Source organism: Dromiciops gliroides, chromosome 2 (genome assembly GCF_019393635.1).
Source record: "Dromiciops gliroides isolate mDroGli1 chromosome 2, mDroGli1.pri, whole genome shotgun sequence".
Lineage (NCBI taxonomy): Eukaryota > Metazoa > Chordata > Mammalia > Microbiotheria > Microbiotheriidae > Dromiciops > Dromiciops gliroides.
Genome location: NC_057862.1, coordinates 259,831,091 through 259,845,540, shown reverse-complemented (window position 1 = coordinate 259,845,540; position 14,450 = coordinate 259,831,091). Strand labels below are relative to the sequence as shown.

Sequence of the window (14,450 nt, the reverse complement as noted above, 5' to 3'; positions counted from 1 at the left end):
CTTTTCAGTATTCCCTCAAGCAGGGGATTTCTTTCTATCTGGCATTCCATTCTAGCAAGAATGGCTATTTGGGCAACATCATCCAAATGAAGTCATTAAGAATTGGCAACATGGGGCAGCTAGGTGGCACAGTGGATAGAGCACCGGGCCCCTGGATTCTGCAGAATACCTGTCGTGTCTTGCATCACCTCAGATACTTAACACTTACTAGCTGTGTGACCCTGGGCAAGGTCACTTAACCCCAATTGCCTCACTAAAAAAAAAAAAAAAGAATTTAAGAAGTGGCAACATGGGATTAATTGTGTGGTATATTTTAATACATGGGTGCTTTTGAACTATGAATAAAGATTACATAGGATTGAGTTTACATTCTACTAACTTTTCCTTCAGGGTTTGTGTAGGGAGAATTAATAATGAAGATTGGTGAAGGCAAAATCCTCCTTGATGTAAATGTTCAGATTATTATATGGTGGGCCCAAGTAGAACTTTCCTCCAGTATAAAGTGATCTCCAAATATTAAAAATATAGATGCAACATCTATGCTTTCAGGAATCCATCTGTTTTATAAAGGGAGGTCAGTGTGACTACTTTCTATTTAGTGAATGCCTAAGTACCATAAAGAACTAAGAAATGAGATTCCAAAAGAAATAAACATCTAGGAGACCTGAGATGGGCCACACTGTTCAGTTCTGGTCAAAACAACATTTATAATTAAAAAAAAAAAAAGGAACCTAGTAAACATAACACCTGTTTTCTGAAGCCCTGTCATGCCATATTAGAAGACAAGCTAGGGGGCGGCTAGGTGGCACAGTGGATAAAGCACCAGCCCTGGATTCAGTAGTACCTGAGTTCAAATCCAACTTCAGACACTTGACACTTACTAGCTGTGTGACCCTGAGCAAGTCACTTAACCCCCATTGCCCTGCACAAAAACAAAAAAAACAAAACAAAAAAAAGAAGACAAGCTAAAATGGCTCTGGATTCAGGAGGACCTGAGTTCAAATCCAGCCTCAGACACTTTACACTTACTAGCTGTGTGACCCTGGGCAAGTCACTTAACCCCAATTGCCTCAATAAAAAAACCAAAACAAAACAAAACAAAAAAGAAGACAAGCTAATTTGTGCCTGGGGACAATCCAGAAGACAGCCATTCTTCCATTCATTATAATACTTGTTGCCTTGTGGGCCCTTTCAGCCTAGGGTGTAAAAATTCCTTGAATAAGAATAAACAAGCTTCCTACTCAACTGGGATTGCTCAAACCTATAGTTCAGACAGCTCCCCAGTCTTTTGAAGTCTTGGAGGATCCCTTCCTCTGGGCTTTTTTTTTTAAACTCCCATCTCTCTGGAACTTCAATAGAGAATGGATTTTTTTTGGGGGGGGGGTTGTTTTGTTTACTTGTTTGTTTATTCCTCTGTCTGTCCTCTTGGCATCCAAGCATCCACAGGGACATATGTAGATCTGGGAAACTGGCCAGTGAATCGCTGGAATCCCAAAGGAGGGAGGATCTGGGCAGGGGTTGTACATGTGAGGAAAGAACAAGAAGAAAAGGCTGTGGATCATTTGGCTTTTGTCCTTCCTCCAAAACACAACAAAAAAGACTGTTCTCTGTGCAGGACACATTAGTCCTCACCTATTCTGACATCCAAATGTCAAGCTTCAAATGCTTCTCCGTGTGGGATGCTATTCTTCGCCAAACCAAACTCTAGGTCAAGAAGTCTGTTGTGGTGTTCCATTTTAATGTTTCTTCCCTTATTTTGTTCTCATAGTTCTTAATTGGATCCTGTTGCTGAAAACCACATAATTTCCTCTCTCTTCAATGTGTAAGTGGCCGTTCAAGATTTAAAATAAGAAGAAGAGTAAGAATACTGGAATTTATATAAGGCTAGCCATCCATTATTTCATCTGTTGCTCACGACTGTGCTCTGAGGTAAAGTAGCTGTTGTTATCCCCCACTTTACAAATGTTCTAAACTCCCACTATCTCAACCCTGTGACACAAAACTTAGTCATCTTTTGGTCATACTGCACATAGTTGGGGCTCTTATGCTTCTTCCATAAGTCAGGCATTTCCATTCTTGTAGTTATTGGGTGCATGAAGCCCTGGTTTTTTGTTGGCATCTGCATGGTCCTGAGAGGCTGCTGCCGAGAACAGAGTACAGGCCCGCCATATGCCATGTATCCCGTGTCCATCTCCGATATGAGTGGCAGTTTCTATGTGTATCCATTGTATGTCTGCTGCTTCAGAGCCAATAGCAGAAGGCCACGAGGACATTTATGCGTCTTCATCCAATAATCACTCTTTCCAAGGCAGCCCCATTTAAGCCTAGGATTTAAAGTCAGGAACTCTTGAGTTCTATTCTTGGCATTGCCACTCACTTGCTGTGTGGCCTCTGAAGCAATTCATTTCCCCTCTTTATCCTTTGGTTGCTTTAGGTGGATTAAGAAATTCATCACTTTAAAGCATTTTCAAAATCTATGGAAATGCTAACGTCAGCAACAGAGATAGATGGTTTCATCCTGGGTAATATTAACCCTGGCACCGTGTTTTCAAAGCATCAACTAATCTGTTCACCCCCAGGACACTCCAAGGAGGTGGCTCCTTAGAACACTTCCAACCACACCCATTCTCCATGATCTTCTTTATGTCACCTTTATTTTGGGGGGGTTTTTTGTTTTGTTTTGTTTTTTAGGCAATTGGGGTTAAGTGACTTGCCCAGGGTCACACAGCTAGTAAGTGTTAAGTGTCTGAGGCCGGATTTGAACTCAGGTACTCCTGACTCCAGGGCCGGTGTTCTATCCACTGTGCCACCTAGCTTCCCCCTCCATGATCTTCTTTAAACCAATTTACATTTGGTTTGCATTTTGGCTGGGGAATGGCTCCAAGGTACACTGTTGGGAGAATTCTGTTAACCTGACCCATCTATCCCAACTTTTGTGGTTAATGTATTACAAATTTGAGTCACACAGGGCAGTAAATCACAACTATAATAACAAAGCTGAAAGGACACACAATTTGAGCAGAAACACCAGTGGGTTGTGTGTTTTTTTCAATCGGAAATAAAAAAGGCCATTGATCATAGCAACTGTCTGAGATTAGCAGGGAACCATATTTTCAAACATCCTGCAGTAAATCCAAGTCTATCCAGCTGGAAATCAACAGTGATGTTAGAGCCTCAGAGTGTGCAGCTCACTTTGAAGTCTTTTTCTTTCACAACCACGAACCCCATGGTCCCCCCACTACACCCCCTTAACTATCCTGAACTACTCTGGCTTGGTCAGATTTGTAAAAGCAAGCCATCCGCTCCCATGCAAGTTTACAAACAGACTGCAACTTCTGGTCAGAATGGTTTGCCAAGGAGCATAAATCCCCAAATACTTTCTCTAGCAGATGAATTCAGTTGTCAAGTACCCAGACACAGGCAGCTTGGTGAACAGAAAGGTCTCCACTATTAAAACAAGAACTTTCATTTCATTTTGTCACTGTTTTCTCCAGCCCCTCCCTAACCCCTCCCCTTTAGCCCCGACTTGTGTTCTTTTCTTCCTATGTATTTTTACTTTAGATTATCTTGTGCCACAGCCTGGGAAAGAATAACAGTAATGAGAAGGAAAGGAATGCCTGCTAAAAAGAGGGGGGAAAAGAGAAGGATGCTCTGAATACTCAGAATGGGAAATTGATCAATTTTTCCTATATGTACATTCATTCAACAAACACAGATTTAGTGTTCACACTGGGAAATGAGTCAATCTGTACAAAATGTATGCAAGCCCATTAAAAAAAATTACAGAAAAGTAAGCTTCGAAGTGAATGCTGGGCCTGGAGTCAGGAAGACTGAGTTCAAATCTGGCCTCAGATACTTACTGGTGATTTGACCCTGGGAAATTCATCTAACTTCTTCAGTTTTCTCAGGGGGACATTAATACACCCAACCACTGTTTTGCATGCAAAAACACTTGTACTTCCGGAGCTATGACTGATCTAAGAAATATATTTCTTTTTGTTTGTTTGTTTTTGTTTTTTGTTTTTTGTTTTGGGGGGGGCAGAGCAATGAGGGTTAAGTGACTTGCCCAAGGTCACAGAGCTAGTAAATGTCAAGTGTCTGAAGTGATATTTGAACTCAGGTCCTCCTGAATCCAAGGATGGTGCTTTATCTACTGCGCCACCTATCTGCCCCAAGAAATATATTTCTTAAATCTACAATTGAAAAGTACTACTATGGGATTTCTTCCTTTTAATCTTAGAGAAAAAAATTGAACTATTAGCTATAATAATATGTATCCCCATTTTATAAACTCCCAAGGTTATTATAAGGATTAAATGATTTAATATTTGTAAAGCATTTAGCACAGTGCCTGGCACATAAAAGGCACTTAATAAATGATTATTTCCTCCCTCCCTCCTTCCCTTCCTTTCCTTTCCTTCATCCCTCCCTTCTTTCCCTCCTTTCTTCCTCCTTCCCTCCCCTTCCTTCCTTCCTTTCTTCCTTCCTCCCCCCTTCCCTCCCACAATTCCTGAGGACTGTTTCCCAATCTCTAAAGTAAGGAGATTGATTTCTAAGATCCATTCCAGTTCTAAAATGTCATGATCCTATGTTCTCACAACTATACCAAACAATGCCTCTATCTTACATTATGCCCACTGAGTTCTCATGTTGCTCTAGCCTATCCTACGTTGTCTGGCCAGATGTACTATCAGATGTCTCTCCTTACTGTCTACATCCCAAGTGATTATCTCCCTTACTGATTACCTCCTAAGTAACATATAGGTAAATATATGTTCCCTACTTGTTCAAAGTTTGGTCATAAGGAGGAAAGAGATACTACATACTATTGAGATGCCATAGATATTCTTCTAGTTTTATGTTATCTCTAAGATGACAAAAAAGAACTCCTGATGTGTGTACCTTTCCAAGAAACATATTTCTTAGGGTAGCCTCATAACTCCAAAAATAGCGGTTAGTTGTACCAACGTCCAGACAATGGACAGAATCAAGAATAATGGCTTCTGCTCCTTAGATTTACTTTAAAACTTTGGGTCCCTTCCTCTGGGCTTCAGAAGTTCTCAGTCTCCCAGTCTGGATTCTTCTGGCCTAGAACCCTACAATTCCACAGTGGAATAAAAACACATCGAGGAGAACTGAGCCAAGGATCTGAACTGATATGACTGTCAACTCATCCAAGGAGCAAGGAACTACCAAATATAAGCAAAAGCATACAAAACAAGTTTCATTGAGAATGCACGAAAACAAAGATAACTCTCAACTTTACAAACACTGGACAGGCAGCAGCTGGTCAGCTGAGATGAAAGAAGCCTGAGAGAATGCCTCCTCAACTCCTGACTTCTCCTCCCCCACCGACTTTCCTCCAAGCCAGCAGGGACAGGGCTTTGCTCTCGTTTACAGCAGTGTGCAGATGACCTTGTTCCAGCTAAGATAGGGGCTCTCTTTTGATCTCAGCAGGGGGAGGCTCTGGGTCTGCAGCTGACAGATATTAATATCCCAGGATCTTCTGGGGCGGAAAGGATCTTGAGGTAGGACGGTCATTTATAGTCCCTTTTCTGCATTACAGCAGGGGTGATTTCATTTCCCTGAACTGTCCGGTACTGAGAGAGCATCTTAACTCCAATCAAATCACTTTATCAATGGCTACTCTTAGTCAGTGGCTCTCTTCTCATCATTACTGGGTTTTGTGGTTTGGTTTTGTTTTGGTTTGGTTTTTTTCCAGGACAATGAGGGTTAAGTGACTTGTCCAGGGTCACACAGCTAGTAAGCGTCAAGTGTCTGAGGCCAGATTTGGACTCAGGTCCTCCTGAATCCAGGGCCAGTGCTTTATCCACTGAGCCACCTAGCTGCCCTCTCACTGTTACTGTTAAAGGAGAACTACTGTACTTAAGGAGGATTTTCTCTTCTGTAGATGAAACCTATTACTTGTCATTGGATGAAAAACAAACAAGACTAATTTGACCTCCTCCTCATATCCCTATGTTTCTTATTGGTTTGCACACGAGAGAGATAGAAACAGAAATGGACTGAAAGAAACAGAGAAAGAGATGTCGAAAGGGAGCAGGAAGCAGAAGGAGGCATTTTCTTTTCTTTTCTTTTCTTTTTTTTTTTTGTGTGTGGGACAATGAGGGTTAAGTGACTTGCCCAGGGTCACATAGCTAGTAAGTGTCAAGTGTCTGAGGCCAGATTTGAACTCAGATAATCCTGAATCCAGGGCTGGTGCTTTATCCACCTAGGTGCCCCAGAAGGAGGCATTTTCTAGGCTTATATAAGCTTACAGAATATCTCAATACTATGCTGATTAGTCAGTGGTTATTAGGTGCCTACTGTGTTCCAGATATTGTGTTAAGTACAGGAGACATAAAAAAAGGGAAAAAAGGGTTCCTGCCCTTGAAGAGCTCCCGTTCTTGTGGGGAGAGACAACATGCAAAGAACTATATATAAAAAAGATATATATACATACACACACACACACACACACACACAGAGGGAGAGAGAGAGAGGAAGGATAAGTTGTAAATAATCATCAGAGGGAGGCTTCTTGTAGAAGGTGAGATTTAACTGGGAATTGAAGGAAGGTTGGAAAGCCAGGAGATAGAGCTGGAGAGAGATAGCATTCCAGGTGTGGGGACAGCCAGAGAAAACGCCTTTTATCTAGGACATCACCTCCAAAGTCTTCCTTTCCCAAATTTCTCTGCCCACCAGTGGCCAGTCCCCCACAAAGGACATCGAACATATCTGTGAAGCTTCGGTAATGGAATGCTCCGTATTCCAATGTACTCACAGGGTTAAAAAAATGCCTTTAAACATTTTTAAAACACACTTCAAACATATAAAACCATAGTAACATGAATCACCATAAACAATAACCCTAAAAATGGATATCAGTGTTCTAAGGCATTCATCCATTTAACCTCTCTGGCAAGCAACTTCACCACAAATCTTTTAGGTAAATGTATCTTTCTGCCCTCTGCAAGAGCCCTGCAGCATAAAGAACTGCCTAGCCTTACAAAAACAATGATTAGGACCCCTCCCATCCTTAGGAGTTCATAGAACAAAAAAAGCATTTATAGGTTTCAAGAGTCACCTTTTCCCCATGCTGAAAAAAAATTGTTTTTGTCTAGTTTTCTTACCATACTCTCCTGGGCTTCCTTTAAGTCCCAGTTAAAATTCCACCTTCTACAGGAAGCCTTCCCTAACCCCTCTTAATTATAATGCCTTCCCTCTTTTAATTGTTTCCTATTTATCCTACGTATAGCTTGCTTTGTATATATTTGTTTGTATGTTTCCCCCTCCCCCATTAGATTGTGAGCTCCTTGAGGGCAGGGACTATCTTTTCTTTCTTTTTGCATCCCCAGAATTTAGCACAGTGTGCCTGACACATAGTAGGCACTTAGTAAATGTTTCTAGATTGATATATTCACAAAACAAAGTTCTTCATATCTGCAAGCTCTTTTTTCTTGAGAATCATGATGGAGTAGTAGAAAGAGCCCCTGTTTTGACTTAAGAGGACCTGAGTTCAAATCCTCTCTCTGCCGCAGTGTGATCTTGGTCAAATTACAACCTTTTGGGGACTTAGTGTCCTCAGTTATAAAATGAGAAGGTTTGGACTACAGGGTTTCCAAGCTCTAAATCTATGACCCTATGACAAGAGAGATGAGAGGGTAGAATGAATGGGACACTGAAATTCACTAAGGCCATTGATGTTCAGCAATGGAAACAAAATGTCTTTCTGTTTTGGTAGGTATTAACACTGGACATTGCTATACATGAGATGCTTCTCCTAGTGGCTAGGTGGTGCGGTGGATAAAGTACCAGCCCTGGATTCAGGAGGACCCAAGTTGTTCAAATCTGGCCTCAGACACTTGACACTTACTGGGCAAGTCACTAAACCCTCATTGCCCCATCCAAAAAAAACCCAAAACGAAACAAAACAAAAACACAAATTTAGACTGAAGCATTTTCTAGCTGGCCCTGGGCAAATCACTTATCCCCTGCCTACCAGAGTTTTCTGCAGAATGGGGATAATAACAGTTTCTACCTCATAGGTTGTTGTGAAAATCAAATGAGGTATTATTTGTAAAGTGTTTTGAAAACCTTAAAGCAGTATTTTAAATGCTAGTTATTATAATACTAACTACAAATATTATTATTATGCATCATCATTATCCAAATGGACTCTCTTCAGTTCTTCAGGAATTTCATTGAGGTAGTCTCATCCCACCTTCCCTCTATAAATGCAGATCCCAGCCCTTCCTACAACTTACCAGATAGTTTTTAAGAGTTGTTATGGCAAAAACAATTAATAACTCTGTGGTCAAACTGATGATGAGTGTCTCTGACCTTAACTAAGTTTTTCTTTGGATGATAAAACACAAAATCAATCTCTCACTGGGTCTGTACCTAAAAATGTTCCAGTTGGGCAGAGCCTTTTATTTTAAATATGTTATATTTTATTTAAAAATATAAAAGTCATTTTTAGTTAGTGGGAATACAAAAACAAGTGGCAGGATTTGGGCAAAGGGCCATGATTTACTGACTCCTATATTAGAGGATAAGAGATTTAGAGTTGCAAGAGAATCTACAGGTCATTTGGTTCAACTTCTTTACTTCAGAGATGAAGAAAGCTTAAGTCACTTGTCCAAAGAAACACACATAGTAAACAGCTAAACAAGGATTTGAACTCAGGTTAGTGCTCTCTTGCTCCTATACCATGCTGCCTCTCAAAGGTAAAGCTTCAGTTCAAATGTGTAGAGGTCAGAGAGGAAGGGAAAGGGGAATAAGCCTTTGGTAGCACCTACCTTGTGCCAGGCACTGTGTTAAGCACTCTACAAATATCCCATCTGATTCTCACAACCACCCTGGGAGTTGGTTGCTAGGTATCTCAATTTTACAGTTGAGGAAACCGAAGTAGGCAGAGATTAAATGACTTGTTTAAGGTCACACAGGTAGTGTCTGAAGGAGGATCTGAACTCAGTTCTTACTGACTGCAGAACAAGTGCTCAATCCACTGTGCTACCTAGGTGCCTTGTACACACTAGCAATACTCTCATATGGGTATTCCTCCTGTATTGTCCTCCTGCATTGCAGGACAATCAATAGAAAATGTAGTGGCAAGAGAAGATTTTTTTCAGGGAATAGTAGGAGAAACAGCATGATATAATAGATAAGGCACAAAACTTGGGAGTCAGGGCAACCTGGGTTCAGATTCCATCTCAAATACTTATTAAATGCGTGACCCTGGGCAATTCATTTAACGTCAAGGAGCTTAAAGTTATTCAAGTGCAAAATGGGAGTTAGAAAGGATGGATTTGATGATGGTGGCTCAGTGAATAGAGCTCTGAGGCTGGAGTCAGGAAGATCTAAGTTCAAATGTGACCTCAGACACTTAGTAGCTGTACAAGTCACTTAATGTTCTCTGCCTTGTTTGTCCTTCGTTTTTGTTTGTTTGTTTGTTTGTTTGTTTTTGCGGGGCAATGAGGGTTAAGTGACTTGCCCAGGGTCACACAGCTACTAAGTGTCAAGTGTTTGAGGCCAGATTTAAACTCAGGTCCTCCTGAATTCAAAGTCAGTACTTTCCCACTGCACCACCTAGCTGCTCTTGTCCTTTGTTTTTGAAGAGGACCAATGATATCACAGGTGATGTCTTGACTTGTGAGTGAATCAGATATAAAGATCCAGGGGAGAAAGAAATGGCAAACCAATCTAGTATCTTTGCCAAGAAAACCCCATGGAGGATGTTGAAGTGCTACGGTCCCTGGGATCACAAAGAATCAGACATGAAAGAATGACAAAAAAACAAGGTCCCTTCCAGCTCTAAATCTATGATCCTATAATATACAGGTTGGAGAAGGAAATTATAGCCAGATGAGAAGGGTGTTGAGCTCAAGGATATGGGGTTTGGGCTTTATGATTAATCAAAATGGAGAGCCACAGAAGATTTCTGTTCACATTTCTGAAAGCATGGTCTTAGGAAAATTAATCTGGTGGTAGTATACAAGATGGACTGGACAGGATCTAAAGCCAAGGAAACCATTTAAAAGAATATCATAATTATTTGGTATTACAGACCTAAAGTAGGGTACTGTCAACATAGAGGGGGAAAAAGAATTATGTTTAGTGTAAATTATGAAGGAAGCAAGATATGGGGATGAGGCAAAGGGAAACAACAAAGATGACTCTGGGGCTTTGGGCCTTGGCAACTCTTAGAATTAGGACACTGTTTTTTTCTTTCTTTGTTTTGTGAAAACAAATTATATAGCATGCCTATAAGCATCTATCTCATCTCCTCGAGTTCAAATCTAGCCTCAGACACTTACCAGCTGTGTGACCCTGAGCATGTCACTTAACCCTGTTTGCCTCAGTTCCTCATCAGCAAAATGAGCTGGAGAAGGAAATGACAAACCACTCCTGTATCTTTGCCAAGAAAATCCCCAAAAAGGTCATGAAGAGTCGAACACGACTGAAAAATGACTCAACAATAACAACATAAGCATTTTATCAAGTAATTTATTAAACAATCTTCTTTCTGGAATCTATCATAGAAAATCAAATATAGAGGACTAAACAATTTGATAGGCACTATAGGCAAGACAGCTAGGTGGTTCAGTGGATAGAGCATTGGGCCTGGAGTCAGGAAGATTTGAATTCAAATCTGACCTCAGACATTCACTAGCTGTGTGACTCAGGGCAAGTCACTTAATCTACCAGAGAAGGAAATGGCAAGCCATTCTAGTATCTTTGCCAAGAAAAACTCCATATGAGGTCATGAAGAGTCAGATACTACTCAACAACAACAATAACAAAATAAAGCAAACAAATTCAGGGGACAAGTAGAAGAGCAGAGGAGAATCCAAAAGCCAATCCAAGGACTAAGAAGATCTAAAGATTAATTGGCAATAGACACATAAACAAGAGGCAATAATCTTAAATGTATATCTCAGGCCACAGCCTTTATCCTGAAATAGAGCCAGATCTGATATAATAATAATGATAATAACAGCAGCATTTATATAGTTCTTTAAGGTTTGCAAAGAGCTTTTCAGTAGGTGTTCATATATCATTCCCATTTTATAGATGAAGACACTGAGGCAAGCAGAGATTGAGTTACTTGCCCAGGGCTACATGGATAGTTAAATATCTGAGGCAGAATGTGAAACCAGATCTTTCTGACTTCAAATTCAACACAATTTACTGAACCGCCTAAAACCCCCAAACCACAAACTCATCTAATTCATCTATCTACTAAAGTTTACTGTCATCAGGAGTATAATTTCCTGAGTGTGGAACAAAATACTGTAGATTTTATGAATAGAAGAATTTTCTGAATCTCTTTGCAGAATTAACATAAATGACTACATTACTTGGTTTCTGCTGGCCTGCATATATATTACAGGACATTCCAAAAAGTGTTCAACATTGTAATTTACAGTTAATTTCTACATAGCTAATTTGTGAAGGTCAAAGGTTATATTCAAGTAAAAGAAAAAACCTTACTTATCATTTCACTAAGCATAATGATAAAGAATTGGAGATAAAGACCTAATGAAAGAGAAATCAAGATAGTGGGTTCCCCTTGAATATGGCTCACTTGTGACTCAGACAAGGGGGTTCTTAAGACACAGTAATGGAGTCTCCAAAAACAAGGGATTGAATACAAGATGAAGAGGACAAATTCACAAAGCTCTGGCTTGGTTCACTGGCCAGAGTTTACTAACCATGTCCCTCAACTTCAACAGGAGGCTGAGAGGCAGGTGGAGATATATGTCAGTGTCAAGTTTCAGCCTCCATAGGACAGATCTCTTACCTCCCCACAGGGACAAATCATCGGCTGGAGACACCAGGTCTGCCTGAGTAGTGAGGTCTCCGCTCAGATGGGTTGTAATTTGATTCGTCAAGATAACCTGTGAACAGACAGGGAGAAAGTTGGGGGGTGGGGTAGGGGTGGAAGGACAGTAGAAGAAAGAAGGAGAAAACAACCAAATTAATTATTAGAGCTATCAGAAAGCAGATTGTGCACTAGGTGAAGAATGATGGCCACATAGGCAGGAAGGCCCTGGCTCTGACTTTCAGCAACTTTATCTCTAGGCCAAAACAGATTATGCTGCCTGTCAGCCATTGATGATGTAGAAATACTAGGTACTCAGGTAGGTTTTCCTTAAGCTTAAATCATCAAATAGGAGTATGATCTAAATTATAAACATACAAAACTCCAAACTGAGAGACATTGCCTTTTAAGTCTACTGACAGAAATGAGAAAACACATCCTTCCTCAATCTTGCCTACATCTGTGTTTTAAAACAAATACAAAGTGTAACTTCTAGCCATAAAGTATAATAATAGATTGTTAACTTAATGGGGACAGGGTTTTTCTTTGTATCCCCAACTCCTAGCACAATGCCTGACACATTGTAGGCACTCAATACGTGTGTGTTGATTAACTAAATTTAATGTGTTGCTGGTACATAATAATGATAATGATAATGATAATAATAATAATAATTCAATTTTTAAAAGTTGTAACATTATCATTATTCAGAGGAGACTACCTTTTACTGATTTATCTGGTCAGTAGTTCACCTCTCCCTCAACTCTATCTGTAAAATGAAGACGATAATCTGCTAATTCTTAAACTTTTATCTCTCCAAGCAGAATCTCTGCAACTAACTAATTTTTAGAAAATGTGTCATAAAGCCAATAATGTCTCCTGGTTAAAAGTCAGAAGTTTTCTGATAATGTTGTTCTATCGCTTTCTATCACATGTTCATTATTAAAATCCTTGCCAACAGGCCTTCAAGCTACAAAAGTCACATTAGTACACAGTCATATGGTATTTTCTCCACTGGACATGTTAAAAAAAATTTAATCTTCTTTGATAATAGTTATACAGAAGTGTCATTGAATGATTTAGAAGTTTAGATACTGTATAGAAAAATTAGGTCATGCTCACAGAAATTATAAAAAGATGGTATGGTCTCTGATCCTTACTGAGCCAAGTGATGGACCAGTCCTTAACCTCTCTAAGTCTCAGTTTCCTCATCTGTAAAATAGGGATAAAAAATAACAATAGTAGTACCTACTTTTTAGAATTGTTGTGAGGCTCCAAGGAGATAATATATGTAAATATGTAAAACCTTAAAGGCAGGGCAGTTAGGTTGTGCAGCGGATAGAGCAGTGGCCCTGGAGTCAGAAGGACCTGAGTTCAAATCCAGCCTCAGACACTTAACACTTACTAGCTGTGTGACCCTGGGCAAGTCACTTAACCCCAATTGCCTCACCCAAAAAACCAAACCAAAACAAACCAAAACAAAAAAAACCTTAAAGGCACTACAGAAATGTTATCTCTTCTACACGTTAAGGGTACACCCACTGTAACTGAAAAGTCTTGGCATCTTGGGCATCAATAATCCAGCCAATCAGTCAATTAATCAATCAACAAACATTTATTAAGTACCCATTAGTGCGAGGCATTGTGCTAGACAAGTATCAAATACTCCCTGCACTTAATCCAGAGGAAATACTTCTTTGGAAAGAACCACTGAGCATTATTGGGTAATTCAATACACAGAACATTTAGACAAGCTGCTTCAGTCCCATCTCAAGGGTCAGTGATGGTTTCTTTTGTGACTGTGACTTGAACAGAAATGGAAATCATCTCCAATCCCTGACACCAAGTTGATGTTTGAAAAGCTTTTCATCCACACTTCTGCTCTTGTCTCTTGGGGGGCAGTGACACATTATAAATCCTGTACCTGTGACATCTTAATGGGAGGCTGAGAGAGTGACTGGATGGCGGGGTCAAGAGAAGGAATTAGAGGGACCATAGAGGGAGAAGAAAACATTTTTTAAAGGACACAGCTAAATTAGGTTTGTGAGTGACTGATTAATCTATAGAAATGACTATGAAAAGCAGATTTTTTTTTTTTGTGATCTCTGGCTTGATGTACAAGAATGGTCAACTCAATTTTAACAAAGTGGTTAAATTGGCTAAGGACAGAACACTCCTACCAGAACAGCTGGAAGCTACCAGCATCTCAGACAACACAACAAACATGAAGAATAAACATTTTGTTGTTGTTGTTGTTGTTTTAGTGAGGCAATGAGGGTTAAGTGACTTGCCCAAGGTTACACAGCTAGTAAACGTTAAGTGTCTGAGGCCGGATTTGAACTCAGGTACTCCTGACTCCAGGGCCGGTGCTCTATCTACTGTGCCACCTAGCTGCCCCAAGAATAAACATTTTTATGTCACTATAAAGTTCCTATTATTTCATCTGATGATTTGACCTGTTAACCAGAAGAAAAATGGTTCCTCAGGAAGGAGAATCAGATATGTATTTGTCCATCTCTAATCTGTCAATTCATCGGTGTTTCATGTCATCTTTAATAAGGTTACTTTTCATCTGTGGGCAGTCTAATTCCAAGTAGGAATAGAATTAGAGCAGGATAAAGAG

The 14,450-nt window shown here is 40.0% G+C and overlaps 1 protein-coding gene across 1 annotated transcript in view; it reads right to left on the bottom strand.

The window, feature by feature from the left end:
- RAD51B (RAD51 paralog B) overlaps positions 1-14,450 on the bottom strand; it is an 885,837-nt gene that overhangs the window by 266,020 nt on the left and 605,367 nt on the right. Inside the window, exon 8 of the mRNA XM_043986876.1 lies at positions 11,807-11,903. Within this exon, the coding sequence (XP_043842811.1) occupies positions 11,807-11,903 (97 nt within the window). The remainder of the gene's footprint in view (positions 1-11,806; positions 11,904-14,450) is intronic.